Raw genomic sequence first — 20601 nt, 5'->3', positions numbered from 1 at the left:
TCTATTCAGTCTGATCCTCACTGTGTATCCTTTCAGCCACTCTTTCCCTAATATCTACTCCACATGGATCATTACAGCTGTTCTCAGCTTCTGCACTAGATAAAATTTGTGTTTACGGATTGGCGCTACCACAGATTTTCTCCATTTTGGGCTGGGTCGTATCTCATTTCCTTCAACAGCCACTTCAAGCATTCACCACTTCGCTCAGGTTGCCTACCTAACCCTGTCTCTCACTCTTTCTGCAGAGACTTTGTGTTCTGCTTCACAGAGAAAATGTAGGCTATCAGGCTTGCATTCTCTCGCCTCCCTTCCTTTCTTCTGTAAATCTCTACACCTGCTCTTCCCTTTCCATCTCAGAGGAAGTTCATTTCTTTCCTCTGTCTGAGGCTTATCACTCCAATTCGGCTCTAGACCCCTTCCCATCCTTTCCTTTCTTAGTTGATCGATTTCTTTTTTTTCCCTCAAAGTCTAAACATGCTCAAGTAGCTCTCACCTTGAAAACAAAACAATTTCTCAACCCTCTGTCCTATTCTAGCCACTACCTTGGGTTACCTTCCATTCATTCACTCTCATATTTTTCCAAAGCCTACAGATAACTTCACCTACTCATCTTCTACTTACTCATAAGACCACTTATGCCACTGAACCTGCTTTTGAATGTACTGTTGGCTTCCTAATTGCTAAAACAAGAGACTCTTGATTTTTCCTCTTTGTGTATCTGACACTGTTGACTACTACTTTTAAAATTCTTTTCTCTTTGGAAACTCCACTCTGGTTTTCCTACCTCTGTGATTACATATACTCATTATATTGACAAATCTCTAACTAAATTTTTAGCCCAGATCTCTTACCTGAGTTCTAGACATATATTTCCATCACTGACTGTACATTTCCACTTGACTGTCTTATGAGCACTTTAGATGCATCATGACTAAACTCATTCCCCTTCTGAATTCTGTCATCTAATGGCTCCCTTATCTACCCAACCCAAATCTGGGCATCATCCTACTGGATCATTCTCTGTCTCCGAACAGCCAGATTCCAATTACCATTGATTTTACCTTACTAAATTTTCTTAATCTAACTTTCGTCTCTATTCCATGCTAAACTAAGGTCACAATCATCTCTCACTTAGATATTGTAGCAGCTTCCTAATTCTTTACCTTAAGTAGCTCTGGCTCCATGGGGTTCCATTCTTCACATACTGCTTCCAGAATGAGCTTTCCAAAAATTCTGATTTTGCTTTTCCTCACTTCCAGAACAAGGCCAATGGCATCCAAGATTCTCCAATATGGCCTCTGCTGACTTGCTCAGTCCCAGCTGTTACTACCCTCCCACCATCCTCTAGATAGGCTGCACTCCTCACAGTCCTCCAGTAGGCCAGGCTTATTCCTTTTCTCTTATGCTGGGAATGCCTTCCCTTCTCTCTTTTCTTGTAAACCATCTATTCAATTTTCAAGATTCAGCTCAAGGATAATCTTTTTTTTTTTAAAGATTGGCACCTGAGCTACCAACTGTTGCCAATCTTTTTTTTTTTTCTCTGCTTTTTCTCCCCAAATCCCACAGTACATAGTTGTATATTTTAGTTGTGGGTCCTTCTAGTTGTGGCATGTGGGACGCTGCCTCAACGTGGCCTGACAAGTGGTGCCATGTCCATGCCCAGGATCCAAACCAGCGAAACCCTGGGCCACCGCAGCAGAGCGTGTGAACTTAACCACTTGGCCACGGGGCCAGCCCCAAGGATAATCTTTACATTTAAGCTTTTTAACACTTTTACTCTACCATCCCTCTTGTGGGCCCCTGGGTATCCTATGCATATTTCTATCATTGTACCAAGTAGTTTATATATCTGTCTCTCCCACTAGTCTATGAGTTCAAGAACAGGAGTCATATTTGATTCTTCTCTGTATCCTAGTGTTAGCACAGAGCCTGGCATAGGATACCCAGATGATAGTGAGTGAGACTTTGGCTTGGTAAAGAGGTCTGGTGAAGCTGCTGCAGACAAACCTCAGCTCACACTGAAGGAATTTAGCCAGGCCCTGAAATCCTCCATTGTTACAGAAAATATCCTGGGTGGGCAGACATGCAGAAGTCATGGTCGGTCCCAAGAGATAAACTGGGAAAATTGATTCAGCTGAGCAGAGGTATTGCTACAGGACTCTTTTCATTCATCTTGCCTTCTCTTGGCTGCCTATAGTTTCAACCCATGGGTTTTCCTGCCCTCTGTGTATGGGGATGACTTAGCTCTGCATTCCTGGCTCCGCCCCTCCTCCCCTGCCCCCCCGCAGGCGGGAACCATTGAGGAGAAGATCTTTCAGCGTCAGAGCCACAAGAAGGCACTGAGCAGCTGTGTGGTGGATGAGGAGCAGGATGTGGAGCGCCACTTCTCTCTGGGCGAGTTGAAGGAGCTGTTTACCCTGGATGAGGCTAGCCTCAGTGACACACATGACAGGTGGGTAGAGTGCCCTTGGCTGGCCATTACCCCTGGACTCCCTGCACAGCATGGAGATGGGATCTATAGTGACCACAGCTCTGTCCTCTGCCACCAGGTTACGCTGCCGCCGTTGTGTCAACAGCCACCAGGTCAGGCCACCCCCTGATGGTTCTGACTGCACATCAGACCTGGCTCAGTGGAACCACAGCACTGATAAGCGGGGGCTCAAGGATGAGGTACTCCAAGCTGCTTGGGATGCTGCCTCCACTGCCATCACCTTCGTCTTCCACCAGCGTTCCCATGAGGAGCAGCGGGGCCTCTGCTAATAACCAGCTGGTCTGGGTGTAGCTCTTAGAGAAGACAGGGAAAAGGGGCTCCCTGCCCCATAGGGCCCTGCTGAATTTTGTTCTCTGGGAGAAAAACCATCAAGAGGGCTGCATGATGTTTGCCCAAAATTTATTTTATAAGAAAAACTTTTTTGGTTAAAAAAAAGAAAGGAATAAAGGTATGAAAGGGACTGAGGCCTGGGAGCAGCATGGTGAGCCCAGCAGAGAAGAGGCCTGGTAATGGGCACTCCTATACTTCTCTAAAGCCTGGGTGGGTACCTGCCTGAGGAAGGAAAGCAGGAACCTCAGGGCAGGGGGAGGGCAACTGATGACCACTGTAACCTCTTGGCCCAGGGTTCCCAGGATACTGAGTAAGGGGCCCAAAGGCTCTAAACCCAGTTGTGGGAATGCCTTTGCTGGGCCCCATCAAGGCCTCCAGGACCTCAGTGCAAGGGAAGAAGGAAAAAAGGTGGCAGAAAGAGAAAGACAGAATTGGTGGTTGGGAGTTCTGGGCAGCCCATGCCTCAGCCCCTGCAAGCTGATGGTACTGAGCATGGGCCTGTGAGGCATGGGCCCCATCACATGGTGCTGACATAATCTGCGAAGGCCTGGGATGAGTCCCACGAGTCGCTAACCACGTGGCAGGTGGCGCGCAGCCGCCGGATGGCTTCTCTGGCTGTGACTGCATCCTGGTCCAGCCAGTTCTGGAAGAGGCGCAGGTGACCAAAGGCTCCACGGCCCCAGCGCTCCAGCCGCTTGGCAAACTCCAGAAGCCCATCTGGCTTGATGCAGTTGGAACTGGTAGGGGTGAAATGGATTAGACACCCAGGAAGCAGCTAATCCCTGGTCTATGTCCCTGTGGCTCCATCCCTTGTCCCCCACCTCCTACATGTACCTGATGTCCAGCTGACACAGAGAGGAGGATGAATCCTCTGAGAAAACATCTGCCAGGGCCAGCAGGCCAGCATTCCCTAGGGAGAAGGGGTGAAATGCCTGTCACCTCCACTCAAGAACAGGGAACAAGGAATCTCAACCCAATTCTGGCTGGGGAGAAGCCCCGGCACACAACTATATTCCAACCCTCACGTTCCCAGTGGAGAGGTCTACGCCTTCACCCACTGAGTTTCTAGGTCAAGGGATTGGCTCCTTCTCCCTTTCCCTCCCCAGGGCCCTGCCCTCACCCAGGCGGTTCCCTGGCAGCCGGAGGCCCTTCAGTGTGGAGTTGCCCTTCATAGCAGCAACCATCTCAGGCAGAAATTGGGCTGGGCGCTTCTCAAACAGACGGCAGAAGGAGAAGGTAATCTCTGTCAAGAGAAATTAGAATACATTCTGATGGCTGCATTAGGACTGGTGCTGCCCCTCCTGCCCTAGTTGGCCTTAGCAAGGGGTGTGGACGTTTTAGAGAGGCCCAAAAGAGAGGAATTTGTCTAAGACTCCAAGCAAGGCTGGAACTAAATCAGGATTCAAACCAGAGACTAAGCCTAAATGTTCACTGTAGGGAGGTTCTCTGCACGGACAATTCTCCATTCACTTCTTTCTTTCTATCCACTGACTGCCCTCTGCAGGGGTGGGGATTAGAGACGAGTCTATGAGGGGAGCCTGACAGCACATTTATCCCTCCCCACCACCATCACTTCTGTCAGCTGTTGAAAGGTAAGAAACTTTTAGGTGAGGCACCCTAAAAGTGAGTAATTTCCCGTGTTTATTATAGGAGGAGTTGAGTTTGGGACCCTTTAGAAGGAAGGTTGCGCAGGTTCTATAACCATTTTATAGTTGAGGACATAAGGCCAAGAAAATAACTGGCTTGCTCACTCAGTGGGATGGTAGCAGAGCCACAGTGAGGACCCAAGAATGCCTCAGGTTCTGGATGAAGAACTTACCCTGAAGAGTCAGATTCTGTAGCAAAAAGAGCACCTCGCTCTGACAGTCAGCCAGATTCATGTCGTGGAAGCTCAGCCTCTTCAGGGCTAGATTGTACTCTGGATGGGGGCAGAGGCCATGGGCCTTAGCTTTCCCCAAGAACAATGCAGGGTCTCCTCCTCCCTTTACCATTCTAGCTGGGTCCTACCTTTGAGTGTCTGCAACACAAGCCCAAAGTCCTGGGGAGACGCAAAGGTGGTGCTATCCAGGGACAGCTGCTGCAGAGAACCTGAGGCCTTCAGTACGGAGCAGAGAAGTGGGGCTGGCTGGGCTCCCCGTGGAAATCCCATCTCCAACTGTTCCAGGCAGTTTTCTGGATGTGGTAGGGAGAGAAGATTCCAGCTGCCCATCTACTTCAGTCCCATTGGAGTTTCCATCCTCCTTAAGAGACTCACTAAAAACTCATTTATTCATCTACTTGTCCTTGAGTGCCTACTATATGCTAGGCACTATGCTAGGTTGTGGGAATAGAGCACCAAATATGAGATTTAGTCCTTTCCTTTATGGAGCTTTTAGTCCAGAAGACTAGAGTACTCAGACACCAGCAAATATAATAGAGTATGCAGAGTGGTGGGATAGGAGATAGAACAGGAACTAAGGGAACATACTCAGGGAGACCCAATCTAGTCTAACAGTTTTGTTCTTGGTTCAGACCCCTTCTCTGGAAACTCATCTGCCATGGATACTCCCTACTGGGCTGTGGTGGTCTGGGCCCTGTCCAGTCTGGTTATCTTTAAGAACAGTAGGCCCTAAAGAGGGAACAGATTCCAGATAAACCAGGAATGAGTGGTGGCAGGCCTGGATTAGAGGTCTTCCCAGCTTCCCCACACAAATGCACCTGCACATTTGTGTGGAGACACACACACATGCACACACACTGCTTCACCTGGTATCTCCTCATCCCCAATTATGTGGCTAGGGGGCCCTGCATTCCCTGGCACAGCAGGGTTGTCCCTCTGGCTGGGGTGGTCGACACGAATAGAGAGGACCCGCAGCAGGGGTAGGGCTCGCACAATGGCACGTGTCAGCTCCAGGATGGGCAGTGGTGAGAACAGATCACTGAGATGCAGGGCACGGAGTCGGCATCCAGCCTGGGCTGACAGGGCCCGCAGGCTGTCCAGCAGGCGAAAGATGTTAGAGCCCAGGCCTATGGCAGGAAAGAGATTAGGTCAGTCGTGTGGGAGTGCCAGCAGGAGTAACATTCAGAGACAACTCCAAATATTTCTATTGATAACTACGAAGTTTCTTAAGCTTTGGATCAGATTTAAAATCATTTGTCTCAACTATTGATCCATCATCTTGCTTTTTCCTCAGGTAACCAGCAAACTGATGGCTACTGTACTGGGCCATGCCCTCAAGCGTCAGTCAGGGTGAAGTCACAAAACAGAAAATAGGATGTGGTGGGGCAGCACGTGGCTGCCAGCTGAATGATAGGCCCAGATAGCAGCAGAGGTCTCTGGACTTTTCCTGTGGGTCATAGGGAACATCTGAAAACTAGGCAGGAGAGTGACACTGACCCAATAGGGAATCTTTAACAGATTCATTGGGTAGGAATGAGGCAGAAAAGGATAACCACATCCCACAGAAGGAAGTAAGACCCAGAACAGTGAGGGCAGTTGCTTAATGCCACAAAGCAAATAATTCCTTGGAACCCACTCCCTTATCTCTCCTTGGACTTAGGCTCCTGTTGATTCACTAAACTAAACTTTACCCAGCACCTAGTAAATGTTTTCTTGCTAGACAGTAGTGAGCAGAAGATAATTGTTTCTGCCTATATAGCCTGATAATAGCAAAAACTGGGAAGTATTTGATAACATGAACATGGGAACTGGGGAAGTAGAGTACTGTGGAAGTACAGAGGATGGGTACTTAACACCCAGTCCAACTTCCATCAGTAAAGGCTTTCTAGATGAGTCCTAAAGAACATAAAGGAGACAGGCTAAAAGGAAGGAGAAGAGTCACAGGCAGAGACCCCTTATATTTGCAGAGTTCTCTCTGCATATATAAAGGCCTGAAAGAGAAAGGGTGGGAGGTTCCAAGAACGGAAAAATATTCAATGTGGCTGATGTGTGAAGTATGAGGGGGAAGGTGTTCAAGATACGACAATACAGGTAAGCAGGGGTAAGAACATGAATGATCCGCTTAGTAAAATTAAGAAGTACGGTGACGGGAAGCCATTGAGAGGTTTTTTAAATGAATGAATGAATGACATTTGCATTTTTGAAAAAATGCTTGTGCTGCAGTATAGACAATGGGTCCATGGTGAGTTGGAGTTAGGAACTGTTGACATGATGAGTCCAAGTGAGAGAATGGTAGCCTGAATTAAAGATGTGGAGATAGAGAAAGGGATTTGAGAGAGATTGTAAAGACAGGACCTGGTAACTAAATATGTGGAGTGAGAGAATCCAGGTTCCTTTTTGGGCAACTAAGTCACCTGTGATCTCATTGACTGAAAACAGGAGGAGGATCAGTATAGAGGGAAGAAGATGCATTCAGGTTGGGAAGCTTATGGTTTATGAAGTGGTGCTATGTAGTAGTCAGCTGGATAAATGGGTCTGGAATTTAGGAGAAACTTGGGCTAATGTCTTAGAATGGGGAGCCTTCAGCATAGTTGGCCTTTGAAACCAAGGGGATGGACAAAATTGTCCAGGAAGTGTGTGTAAAGTGGGAGAGCTCTGAGGAACTCTGAATGTTAAGAGAAGTAATGTCCAGAGATGGAGGGGAAAATCAGAAGATTTTGAGGTAATTTCATTTTGAGAAATGAAAGTTTCTCATGAAGAAGACACTGCTTAATAGCAAATGCTGCCAAGAATTAAGATGAGGACTGCAAAGTATATATTAGACTTAGCAACAAGGAGGACCTTGGTGACCTAGGTCCTCAATGCGGTAGTGGGGGTGTCAGCAAGGCTGGAGTGGGCTGTGAGAAGAGACAGTACAGTGACCCTTAGGTTGTCCATGAAGGACAGGAGAGAATAGGACAGTAATTAATACAGGATAGAGGGAAGTGGTGGTAGTGGTTTTTGGTGGATACTTTATTTGATGTTTAAATGTTGGTGGGGGAGAGACAGTGGAGAGAAGGGAGGCAACATTAAGTAGTGGTAGCAAAGCATGGACTCTGGAGTCAGGTTGCCTGGGTTTGAACCCTGGCTCTACAATTTACTAGCTAGGTCATCCTGGGCAAGTTCATAAGGTTGACTTCATAAGGTTGTTGTAAGGGTTAAATTAGTTAATATAATGAGAATACTTAAAATATGACATACATATTAAGCAGTATATAAAAATTAATTCTTATTACTAAGGCATTTGAGAAACAAGCTTTTCTAAGAAGGTGAGCGAGTATGGATCCAGAGCACATGTAGAAGAGTTTGTCTTAGATGGGACAGCAGTCTCTTCCATTGTGGTGAAGGAGGAAGGGATAAGTACAGATGGCGGAGAGTTTATAGGTTGGTTAACATTAAGTTGAAGGATTTATGTGTGATGGCTTCTGTTTTCTCTGTGAAGTAGAAGTAGGAGTTGAGGTCGTCTGCTAAGAAAGAAAAAAGAATGGTTTGGAAGTGGTAGAGTATGAATGGGAGCCGGTATGTGATTTTCTCTAGCAGTGCTCAGCAATGTAGGCAGATTGCTGGCTTTAGCCAGAGTTGAAGTTTGGCTACCTGGGCACAGCCAGGTGAGAAATAACTGAGGACTGCTTTGCAGTTTGCTGGTCTGATTAAAAAAAAAATGTGTCCCACACCTCCTTGTTTGTACAGCTGCTTTGATATGACTGGTGGGATCCAACCTCAGCCCTAGCTGGGCCTGCACATACTGTGTTGCTCCCACCTGCCCTTGGACTGCCTACCATATCTAAAATGTACTTTCTTCAAGTTCTTACTGCCTCTCAGAAACCCCTGCTTCCAACTGTAAATCAAGCCTATAGACCTCATCTTCCTTTTCCCTAGTACCAACAGTGTGCCACTATTTCATGTGTGTGCCTTCTGCCTCCCTGTGGGGCAGGCAGGGCCACGTCTCCAGCTTCCCAATTATACCCTCTATTCCCCTCCACAGGATTGGGCAAACAGCTGGTGCTGTTGGGAGACCCAACCCCTGCCCCTCCAGAGCACTCACCATTATAGGAGAGTGTGAGGCTCTCCAGAGACACCCAGGAGCTCAGCAGGTGGCACAGTGTCAAAGCCGCCTCCGTGGAGAGCGGAACTGTGAATAGCTCCAAGGTGGAAATACTGCGAAATCTTTGGGAGGCCTCCAGTGCTGGAAGCCCCAGGCAGCTGGGATCTGATCCATCCAAAGCTCCACAAGCCACTTCTCCAATCTCCATCTCTTCCCCATCCTCCTTCTCACCAGCCACAATGAAAACAAAGTCATACAGGTCTTCAGACTCTGCACCAGACCCCTGACGGGTGCGAGTACCCTTCTTCCCTGCAGCTCGCTTAAAACGCTTTAGGGGCTTAGGCTGTGGGGCTGAGCTAGCTGGAGCCCGTTTAGATGAGGATGTGGAAGAGGAGGCAGAGGCAGAGGAGGTGGTGGCTGGAGCAGAGGGTGGCCGCTTGGTGCCAGGAGCCTCGTGGGAGGTGGCTGGAGGGTGCAGCTCCCTCTTAGGGTCTGTCCCACCTGCTGTCAGGTTCTCCTGTGTGCTCCGGCGTGTCACCCGAGTGGGAGGTACAGCTCTGGCTGTTTGCTTGGCTTCACTCTTCCGCCGGGAGGCCATCAGGGCTGCAGCACATCGCTCAGCAGCATCCCGGCGAGGCCGGCGTGAGCCTAGCAAGAGGGATCCTTCATCTCGGGATGGGGCCCGGCCTCGGGAGGCTTCTCCACAGAGGCGGCAGGGTGGGCCACCAGGGCCTGGCTGCCAGAAGCCAGCACTCATGGTAAGAATAAGGATGAAAAGCGCTGACTCAGGCACAGGCCAGGAGTACAGCGACACCTGGTTGACAGCCCCATGGTGAATAAGCTGATGCAACAGCTGCCGAAGTGACTGCTGAGCAGCCACATCAGAGAACAGCAGGTGGCGGAACTTGAGGGTGTGCAGGGAACTGGCCAGGGTCTCCAGAACCCTGCGGTTGGGCTCAGCCACCAGCTCAGTTGCACCCTGCAGCATGTTGCAGATGGTGAGCTGACGGACATGGCGGGAGCTATGCAGAAGAGGTGAGAAGCGCTGGTCGCAAAGACGCCTGTCAGAAGATACATCAATGGTCCCACGTAGAACATGGGAAAAAAAGGCCTCCATAAACTTGGCTCGCCAACAGGTCACACTCTGAAAGCAAAAAACATGCCAGATAACTGATACTAAGAGTGCTACCCATGGAACTGTCATCCTCCCAGTTTCCTCCCTTCCAATAGCTAACTATTTACTGAGCCAGACAACATTCTAAATAATTTATATAAATTCATTTAACCCTCACATCTTTGAGGTATCTACTATTAGCCCTGTTTTACAAGTAAGAAAACCAGGGCACAAAGGGTGTTACTGCCTGTGGTTACACAGGTAAGGGATAGAATCGAAAAGATTTGAACCTAGGAAATTTGGTTCCAGAGACTGTTGTGCTATAGTGACTCTCAAGTGAAAGAGTCACTCAATCTTGTAAATTCTTCCATGTTTGTTTCTAGAACCTGACTCCAATTTTCCATTCTTGCCACTACCACCTGTGTTCAGATCCTTATCTCACAGCTAACTACTTCATTAGCTTCCTGATTGCTCTCCCTGTCCCATTTCCACTCCCAAACTTCTGCTCAAGTCCATTGGATTCATCTTTGTAAAACACCTCTGGTTACATTATTCTGCTTAAAAACTCGTAATGTCTCTCCAATGCCTAGGATTAATTTGAAGTTCCTCAGCCTGCCAGGGAGCCCTCTGCCTCCCTGAAGCTTTATCTTCCACATCTTGCTCATGTGAATGCTTTGCTCTGGCCAAATTGGTCACCTCATTGACCCAAACCTGCTTTCTATGTCCTTTCCTATATCTGCCAGGAACGCTCTCTGTTGGTGGGCCAAATAGACTCCCTAAAAGGACCTGCTAACATTTCATCCTCTGAGGCTGTGAGTCTCAGCGTCTGTCTCTATAGCCACCCTCCCACCCTGGCCCCGCCAACACCTTCTCGTTGGGACTCCTGATACTCTGACTACTCAGTCTTGGACATTCGTAGATATGTCTCATGGTGTTGTCTCTTTGCCTATGTGCATGTCTTATCCCAAGAAGATTAGAAATTCCTGGAGAGCAGGGACAAAATCTAAGATTTCTTTGTTTTCTCCAAGGCAACAGTTATTTGCTTTGATGGATATGAGACTTCATCTCAGACTATTCTGATATATTTAGAAGAACTCTGAATGCAAATGTTTTTCAACCTTTGGTGCACAATGGAATTTACCATGGAGCTTTCCCTTTTTTGCAAAATTCATTCCAGGTGCCCAGACTTGGTGATTCTGTTATGTTACATCAGAGATAAGGTCCGTTGCATCTTTATTTTTTAAACCTACCCCAGATGATTCTGATGTATGTCAGAGATTAGGAATTACTCCTACCTACCCCAAAAGCACACATTGAGACAAAGACTTCCCTAAGTCCCTGTTCTTTCGTAACGTGCAATAGAAAGTCTGCTTTGATACAGGTGCCAGCTCTGCCACTATATTCCGGACCTCTCTGAACCTCTTCATCTGTAAAATGTGGATTATATCACCTGCTTCACAGGTTTTTTGTGAAGATCAAATGAGACAGTGCAAATTAAGACACTTCGTAAACTACAAAATTCAAAATGTTGCTTCTGTTGCTGCTAAAGATAATAATCAGTCCAGATGGGCAATGTGGAATGGACTTCATGGAGGCAGAGCCTTTTAAGCAGGGTGCTTATTCAGCTTGAAGTAAAGGTAGCCTGCAGTTCCTTAAGACTAAAAGACACTTCTCTTTGATACCCTGCCTCCATGCATTCCCTCATACCAGAGTGACCCTCAATTTATATCTGAGGTCGTTGGCAGGAGCTGGGCCTCTTGTTCTCAGGCAAAAGTATCATTCCCTTGGTTCCAGCTCTTCCCCAAGACTGCCTGCTATGGTAATAATTAGGAATGATTTCTTCATGCTTGAGCTAACTGCGTGGCAGCAACAAGAGAGAAGGACCTCTCTTCACCAGCAGTAGTGTGGGGGCATTAGGGGTGCAGGAGAAAATACCTGGCAACCAAATCTCTACTGAGCCTCGAATGGAAGCAGAGGGTATTCCTGAATCCTTCAAATCCTACCTCACTCCGGCACTTTTCCTACACATGTGCTGGCCTGTGCTCAGCTTCGAAAAACACTTGCAGGTAACCCTAGCAAGGCTTCAGCTTCACAGGTGAGAATCAGATGGTTATTATAAGATCTGGGTCTAAAATATGGACAAAGATGTGAACCAAGATATTGTGGCTGTTTCTGACCATAAGACATGTGGAACGTAGTTTAGAAAACTAAATACTGGGCTTTTTCAGACATTTTATTGGTTGACGAAGACAATGGGAGAGAATATTTGAAATTGGAACACCCCAGACGTGGTAACTGCAGTGAGAGCAGCATGACAGTGATTAGAAGCACTCCAGAGCCAGACTGCTGCCTGAACTTGAACCCTGGGTCTGACATTCATGAACTGTAACCTTAAGCAAGTCACTTCACCTTTCTGCCTCAGTTTCATCATCAGTGTAGTGAGGAATAACTGTACTTCCATCATAGAGTTGTGAGGATTAAATGAGTATGTACAGTTAGTTATGACAACTCAAAGGCTTCTTTCTCACAAGTTAATGCATAAGCAGACAGCAGTTCACTGCATTTTATTCCATCACCACCTCTTAAAGAATCTGCGCTAAAACTTCAAGCTGACAAATACCTGAGAGATCTAGTCCAAGCGACTCATTTTGTGGACTTGTACACTGTAGCTCAGACGATGCAAACTGATTTAAATCCTTTTGGGGTGAGAGTAGGGGCAATGAGGCACCACTAAAGAGATGAAATGACATTTTCCTACCAACACAATCCTTGGCCCACCCGCAGTGGGCTGGCAGCTCAGGCACTGGTTGGGGAGGAAGTATGTGTACACACTAGGGAGGGCTAAATATTTTCTTGTACTAAGCTGTTAGAGCCAGTAAATGGTCATAAAGTATATATTGTCCACTGTTATTTTTCTCATAACAAATATTGTTTGTGGAAAGATAAAATCAAAGACCATGTGTAAAGCAACTCTGGAGTGTATATGTCTATGTGAGTAGCTATAGATATTTGTTTTTATAATGCTGAGACAATTCTGAACAGTTTCAAATGCTGGGCTTTTGTAACATCATACCACCATGTGAGTAAACATTTTTACCACTGTGTATTTAAATATTTTCAGAATAGACTTTATTAATATTTTGAAAATATGGATGTACTATATTTAATATTTCCTGTATTATTGAATATTTAAATTGTTTCTAGCTTTTTTTATATTAAACTTTGCTGTAGTGAGCATCTGGAAATCTTCATGAATATCTCAAATTTTATATACTGTAAATTCTAAAGCAGAATTTCTAGTCAAAAATTGGAATATTTTAAAGACTCTTGACAATTATCACCAGATTGCCCACCAAGAAAGTTATGACGTTTCTGCTCCCACTAATAGCATATTAAAATGCAAGCTTCACCCCACCCAGGAATTACCTTTTAAAACAAAACCAAATCAAAACAAGACTTTACTAATTTAGGAGGTACAATTTTACTTTCCCATTTTTTTATTGAGATTGAACATTTTTCACTTTATTGGAGATTTTGTATGTTTTGTGACTTGTCCAAATCTTTACTCATTTTATTCTACTGGGAAGTTCACCTTTGTTTTATTCTCTGTATCCCTTTGTTTTGCAAATATTGTTGCAAACATTCTTTCCCACTTTATGTACCTTTTAAATTGTGTTTATAGTGTTGGCATTTTATATGGCCAAATATGTCCATATTTTCTTTTTTTCCTGCCCATTTAATAATTAGCACTCTCCATCCTGAGATTACATAACCAGTCACCTTTATTCTTTTTTTAGTTGTTTTGTGCTTTTACTTTTTACAATTTAATATTTAATCCATATAGAAATTGAGTATCTTTTAAAGTGAGGCTCTAACTTTATTTTTTCCATATGGTTAACCAATTACTAGAGAACCATTTATTGAATAATCCTTCAATTCCCCACTGCTTTGTCTCCAGAATATCTATTTTCTATAGATCTCTTAATACACACACTAGTACTACACAGTTTGAAATACGGTTACATAATAAGCAGCCAGGGGCTCTATTCATCTTGCTCATCATTGTAACCCTAGAACTTAGCATAGAGCCTGGAACTGAACAGGCACTCAGTAAATGTTTTCGAATTATGAAGTGAAGGTTACTGTCATGCAGAAGACATCCTCTGGAATGGATATGCTCCAAGTCAGGACTTCTGTCAGGGTGGCTGTTAGGTCACCAAGTCTGGGGCTTCCTAAATGTTCTGAAATGCTCTGTGACAAGATAACAAGTAGACATTCTTTTCCAGGAAGCTTGAGATAATGTTGGGAAAAAGGATGTCTCCAAGAGAAAGATCATACAATCTCCATCACCTGCTAGTCAGCCATACTGCTTGGGAAACACTGGGACAAAGTGAATCTCATGTTTTTTTAAAGGTCACGGGAAGCTGTTACTGTTTTCTAATATTCTTGCACCCACTGCTCTTTCTCATAAGGCCTAACTCCTGTACATAGTGCCTGAAGATTTTGTTGGGCCTCAGTGTCAACACACTGAACTCCAGGGGTTGCGTCCAGATCTAGAAGTGGAAAAGCTGAAGGAAAGGAGCTAAACGTTACTGAACCCAGTGCATCCCCAGAAATAAATCCCCAATTCCTGATGTGTTTCCTTGTCATTTGGCCTCATTTCACCATATAAAGCCCACTTCAAACATGATGTATTTGCAGATTTCCCTACTGTACTAGTAGTGCCTCAAGATTAGGGGTTGTGTCTGTACTTCCAATATCTAGCATAAGAGCTGGTGTGTAGTAAGTTTTAGTAAATGTTTATTGAAATCAATCTGTTTTGTCACCTAATTATGGAGCAGCAAAAGAAATTCTGCTTAAATGAGAGCTACAGTGAGTTATATCTGAATTAATGAATAACAGAATCTCACGGCTAAAAGGAGTCATCTTGTCCAACCTCTCTTACAATGCTGAATTTCCTCTACAATACCCTTGTGTCAAGTAGTTATCCAGTGTTCCGAGTAGTATCCAAGTGTTCTATTTGATGGGAAGTTTATTACCTCTGGAATTAGCTTGTTTCATCAGCAGTAAGCTCAGAGTTTAAAAGATCTAATTCAGTTTAGCAAAAATTTACCCTCCTTTAGCTTCTACCCAGAACAAGTCTATTAATCCCTCTTTCATGTGAAACTATTCAAATATTTCAAGACAGTTCATGTTCCCCAAGTCTTCTCTTTTTCAGGAAAAACATCTCCAGTCTTCCAAATGTGACTCACATGATGTGGCTTTGACTTCTTTCTCCATATTCCAGGGGTAGCCTGACCACTGCAGAGCCAGGCAGGTCTATCATCCCCCTTGTCCTTCAGCCTATATTATAGTTACATTAGTTCACACAGCTCAGGGTACAGTCATTATATGAGTGGCTTCAGCACATTGTTAACTAAACCCCTTAATCTTTTTTATATAAGCTGCTGCTAAGCCAGACCTCTCCACCCCCTACCCTGAGGTCATGCAATTGGAATTTTTTAGACTCAAGTGAAGAGTTGGTTTATTCTGTTAAATTTCATCTTGTTAGGTTTGACCATTGCTTCAGCCCTGTCAGGACCTCTATGAATCCGGGTTCTGCCATTCATTGTGATCACTACCTTTCTCTGTTTTGTGTCACCTGCAAACATGGTGAGCAAGCATGGCAGTGACAAAGGCCAAATAGGAAAGAACCTTGTGACAAGCCCTCAGAGGCCTCCTCCTAAATTCATTCCATCCCTGTCCCTGTACTTTACCGGTAACCAGCTTGTGTTTGTGTGCTATTCCTGCTTTCACTGTGCTAAGTCAGGCCAGAGTTCTACCTGGTGCCTTAACTTACTTCCAAACTGGAAGGCCTTGTCTTCATCAGCTCATCCCATAGTCGACGCCAGATGGCCTGAGTGGAGAGGCCTGTAGGGAGAAATATCACATTTACTTGGCTGCTCCTTGGCCATTCATGAAGTACATCAGCCTTTTAATGTTATCCTACTCTGGGTTCACAGGAGCAATATGGCAGAGTGGTAATGAGCACTGGCTCTGAAGACAGACTGCCTGGATTTAAATATCAGCAAACCACACTCCAGCTGTGTGACTTTGGGCAAGTTAATTTTTCTGTACCTCAGTTTCCTTATCTGTAATAATAGCTATTTCATAGAGTTGTTGAAAAGATTAAATTAGTTTCTCCAGATAAAGTGCCTACAACAGTGCTTGGCACATCAGGGGTAGTTACATAAATGTTAGCTGTTAACAGATATGTCCAGTGAGGGGTTTGGGAGGCAACTTGGTAAAAGAGAAAAACTAAGATTCAGAAGATCTAAGTTCTAGTCTAGCTTTGCTATTAACTGTGGTATGCCTGTGGTCTCATTTTTATTAGGATAATAGAAATCATATACTTGCTTTGTGTTTCAAAGGACACTGTAAGGAATTAGATAAGAAAGTAGGTGGGAGGGCACTTTTTGAAAAGCATGAAGTTCTATACAGGTATCAGGTGTAATATTTACCTGAAGAACATTATGGTGCCTTGCTTACAATTACTGACTGAGAAAGAGACAGTAAGACACTCACCTTTCTTGAGGGCAGTTTCCTCAATCCTCTCCAAGTAATATATATTGAGCAGAGGTAAGATGCTTTGAAGTATTGGGCCTGGGAGAGCTACAAAAACCAAAACACAAAATTTACTTTTTTCTCCCAGGGTTCCAAATATTATTTATCCTATTGGAAAGGAAAACAGAAGGGCACAATTCTCATTTTACCAATTGAACCTGTGGAAGCTAACCTAAATCCAATTCAAACTCTGGTCCACTTATCTTCAGCCACATAGTTGGCAGCCGGAATTTCGGGGGCATGCACATCTTCAAGGGTGAGATAATACCACAGAGCAAGCTGATAGGCTCATTTAGGAGCTGGTCAGTTCACTTCTGCCCAAGCATAATGAACCATTCTGCATTTAAAAGGTCCTATTGAATATGTGTGATAAACAAGTCCTTCATAATCTAGGACCTACTAACTTCTCCAGCTCCTGCTTTGCCTCCTACACTCCAGCCATACTAAACTACTTGTTTCATTTATATCTAATATGTTACGCTGCTTTCTGCGTCTGTGCCTTTGTCATGCTGTTCTCTCCACTAGGAATGTCCTTGCCACTTTCAGCATATCAACTACTCATCTTTCAAGTATCATATGCCCTTTATTAAGCCTTTCCTGAATTCCCTTCCCACTCTTCCAGACTGACCACTTCCATTCTTTGGGCCCCTACCATACCCTGAACTAGAATTTTCCTATAAAGAATAGAAATAATTAGGCTCTATACTTTAAATTCAATACATCTTAAAAAGAAAACCTGCTCTTGCTGACTTCCCTAGATCTGAGAGGCATTATAGTACTGTGGCTAAACAGGTTAGTCTCGAGAGTTAGACAAAACTGGGTGAAATCCTGATTGTACCACTTAACTGTGAATGCTTGGGCAAATTAAGGTCTTTAAGCCTCAGTTTCCTCAATTTTAAAATGGAGATAATAATAACTACCTCATAACATTGTTGTGAAGATGATAATCTTTTTTAAAGACCATGCCTGGCCATAATCTCACTAAATGTTGTCTATTATTCTCATACTGTCAATAGCATCTCTGGCCTCCCAAGAACAAGTCTAAGATCTTGGACTATCTAGGAGTAAGGAAAATCTTCCAAAACTTCATTCCAAGATCTCCTTTTATCTTTACTTGTGGAGTAACCGAATCTTGATATCCAAGAGTCCAGTACAATTCTTTGTACACAGTAGGTACTCAATGTACCTGATGAATGAAAGTGTTAATTCCCTAAGATGTTGCACTAATGTAGGCTCTCTACTGCATTCAAGGTAAAGTCCAAGCTCCATATCCTGGCATTCAAGGTACAACATACCTAGTCTACTTAAGTTTTGTATCCTTTCCTGCTGCCTCTACTCACTTTCCCTCCCTCTCTCCCTACACAAAGCAACGCTAGTCCACCACCTCCAGGAAGCCTTTCCTGGCTGTTAGCCCACGCTGAGACCTTCCTTCAAAATAGCACTGCTTAGCAGGCCTCTTACTTGGACCTTCTAAGAGGCCTAACTTGATTCAGCTTTTTCTGTGTGATTGTTTACCTGGGCTAGACCCATAGGAGCTCTTCCTCCTCGGTCCCTCCAAACTTCTCCTCTCTGTTTAGCCATCCCCTCTCACGGCCACAGCAATGCTCATCCCCTATTATGAACAAACTCCTCTCTTCCTTTCTCCATTCTTAAGCCAGGCTCTTCCTTGCTTCTTTCCAGCCTACATTTTAATGCTTCCCCTTCCCAACTTGGGGCCTCCACACCCAGGCCTCTTCCCTCCTAGCCAGGTTTAGCATCCTCAAAGCTCCAGGCTAACACGGCCAGATCCCTCTGCCTTCTTCCACATTCCCCAAGACTTTTCTGAGCCCCCTGTCCAACTCCACGGAGAATTTTCTCCCATTCCCCATGGGTCAGCTGACCCTTCTCAGCTGTTGGGACAGGGCCTCCACAATCCCCTTCCCCCGCCAGGCCTGAGGACTTCTATGCTTGGGCCTCTTCGGAATCAGTGCCCCACCCCCCTCCCCAAAGGCCTTCCCTCATCCTGAACGCTCTCCACGGCCGTGGGCCTTATTCCTGCAGGCCCGGCTCCCCAGACTCCATGGCCTTTTCTCCACATCTGCCTCCTCACCGTATAACCCCAACCCCCCATCCCAGGACCCCAAGCCTCAAGCCTGACCTTACCGGGGCCTTCCTCCTGGCAGTCACCAGCACCGCTCCTCCGGAGGCCTGACCAAGGCCCGGGCCTCCTCTCCCGCCACCCCCTCCCCCTTCCCGGGCCCTCGGCGGCCGGGCCTGCCATCTCCTCACCCAACTTCAGCCCTGGCCTCCGGGCCCCACCCCCTCACACCACCAGTCTGTCAGGCCCAAGGCCTCCCCGTCCCCGTGCGGCCAGGCCACCCTCCGGCGCCCTCGCTTTCCCCTCTCACCCCTCACAACGCCGCCTCGAGTTTTCCCCATCAGTTGCCAGGCTGCGACCGGCGGCGCCCACCCCACAGCCCTGCCTCCTCGCGCGCGTCTGGCTGCAGGCCTCCTCTCCTCCGTGAGGGGCCCAGCCCGGCCCGCCGCGCTGCCAGGCCCACCGGCCGGCCTAGGCGGTTCACCCTCCCCGGCCCCTCCTCCCGGTGCCGCGGGCCGCCCGCCTTTGCTGCTCAGCCTGGTGCCCTCAACCAGAGCCCGGCCCTTCGCTCCCGGGCGCCCTCAGGCCTGGGGCCGCCTTTCACTCCCATTCGGACCAAGGCCTCCTAGCGGCGACGCGCCCCCTCCCAGTCCGGGCTCCCCGGGCCGTCGCCCCGCCTGGGGCCTCCTCGGCCCTTCCCGCCTGTCCGTCCTTCGGGCCTCCCTCGATTGCTGACCCGCTCCGGGCCTCTCTTCCCCCGCTCTCGGGACCTTCCTCGCTGCTCAGGCCAATCCGAGTGGCCTCCGGCGCTCCCTGCCCCGCCTGTCAGCCGTCGCTCAATCCCTTTGGCGCCCGAGGCCCGGGTCGTCAGTGCACTCTCCTCAGCCCCGGGCCATCAAACAGGCCTCGGCGCCCCGAGCCTTTCGGCCTCTCCCCCAGCCCCATTCCCTCGCTCTCCGATGCACGGGGCTACCCGCGCCCATCGGCCTGGCCTCCGCAGTCTCGGCCCCCGTGCTTTGCGAGGCCGATGCTGGAGGCCCCGCGCCGGCCGTCAGGGTAGGTGGCCCCAGGCCTGGCCTCCTTGCCTTAGGCCGGGCCTCCCAACCTCGGCCCCCGCCCCCAAGCAGCAGCTCCATCCCTGCCCGTCGGCTCGACATCCGAGACTCCTCCGCCCGGCCCAGCCCGAGTGTCAGTTCGGTGCCCTCGGCCTGGCCCTTCAGTCCAGCCTCTGGCGCCCGGGCCCTGCCTGCTTCGGCCCCGACCGGGCCTCCTGGCCTCGCCCCCTGCGCCCCTCAGCCAGGCCGCGGTGCGGATCCACCTGCCAGTTTGGTCCCTCACTTTACTCTGCCCAGCCCGGTCAGTCACGGAATTCATGCTCCGACTCGACAGTCGGGTTTCCAGTGCCCCGGGCTGGGCCTTGCCCCGGGCCTCCCGGCCTCGCCCCCCGCGCCCCCCGGCCGCCGGGCCGCCTCCGCTCGTTGCCAAAGGTAGCCCCTCACCCCGCGACTTACCCCACACCCCGCTCTCCAGAACCCCCATATGGGCGCTCACCGCCCGCCCGCACAGCTCGAACAGGGCGGGGGGAGCGCTGGGGCCCGAGGCCGAGCTCTTCGCTGGCGCCGCCTCCCGGGACGTGGCCTCCATGGTCGTTGCCGCCGCTACCTCACAGAACCAGCAACTCCGGGCGCGCCAGGCCTCGGGCGCCGCCATCTTGGGGAGGTGCGCGAGCCCGAGAGCGGCACACGCGGGCCGCCATCTTGAAAAGGTCAGCAGTTAGGACGGTTCCATCAGCGTTGTGGGTAAGAATGGCAACTGCGCTAAAGGAACATCGAAGAAATCTGCAGACTTCTCAAGCCTCTCAGAAGCTCATGTTTGAAATAAACTGTTAGATCAGTATATTTGGGCCTGGAGTGACTAAGGGGATATTTCCTAGCAAATCCTTCTCAGGTGCAAATACCAGCTACCCCTATCCTCTGCCTGTGGACGGTAGTACATGCCAATCGGAGCGTGTGTTCGCGACCAC

General features: G+C 47.6%; 2 protein-coding genes across 9 annotated transcripts in view; one reads left to right on the top strand and one right to left on the bottom strand.

Annotated features, from left to right (window-relative positions):
• Nucleotides 1-2951, top strand: part of RAD54L (RAD54 like) — a 24374-nt gene extending 21423 nt beyond the window's left edge. For both annotated transcript variants that reach the window (XM_008521531.2, XM_070609733.1), the window contains exons 18-19: nt 2289-2452; nt 2550-2951. In XM_008521531.2, the coding sequence (XP_008519753.1) occupies nt 2289-2452; nt 2550-2760 (375 nt within the window). In that variant the 3' untranslated portion in view covers nt 2761-2951. The remainder of the gene's footprint in view (nt 1-2288; nt 2453-2549) is intronic.
• On the bottom strand, nt 2874-20601 carry LRRC41 (leucine rich repeat containing 41). 7 transcript variants are annotated; one of them, XR_011537377.1, is made up of 11 exons: nt 20090-20288; nt 16463-16549; nt 15738-15808; nt 8785-9928; nt 5567-5827; nt 4829-4993; nt 4641-4739; nt 3942-4064; nt 3656-3731; nt 3203-3558; nt 2874-3127 (listed from the first exon to the last, which is right to left on the bottom strand). XR_011537377.1 is itself a non-coding variant. In XM_070609727.1 (10 exons), the coding sequence occupies exons 1-10, from the start codon at nt 20286-20288 to the stop codon at nt 3339-3341; spliced, it is 2445 nt and encodes an 814-aa protein (XP_070465828.1). In that variant the 5' UTR covers nt 20289-20601; the 3' UTR covers nt 2874-3338. The 7 variants fall into 7 exon arrangements, 5 of the variants coding, with proteins under 5 accessions (XP_070465828.1, XP_070465831.1, XP_070465829.1 ...); XR_011537378.1 differs by lacking the exon at nt 20090-20288 and adding an exon at nt 19315-19446; XM_070609727.1 differs by having other exon boundaries at nt 2874-3558; nt 20090-20601.

The sequence above is a fragment of the Equus przewalskii genome, chromosome 2 (assembly GCF_037783145.1).
Source record: "Equus przewalskii isolate Varuska chromosome 2, EquPr2, whole genome shotgun sequence".
NCBI lineage: Eukaryota > Metazoa > Chordata > Mammalia > Perissodactyla > Equidae > Equus > Equus przewalskii.
The sequence above is the reverse complement of the archived record's forward strand: the minus strand, read 5'-3'. Positions and strand labels throughout refer to the sequence as shown.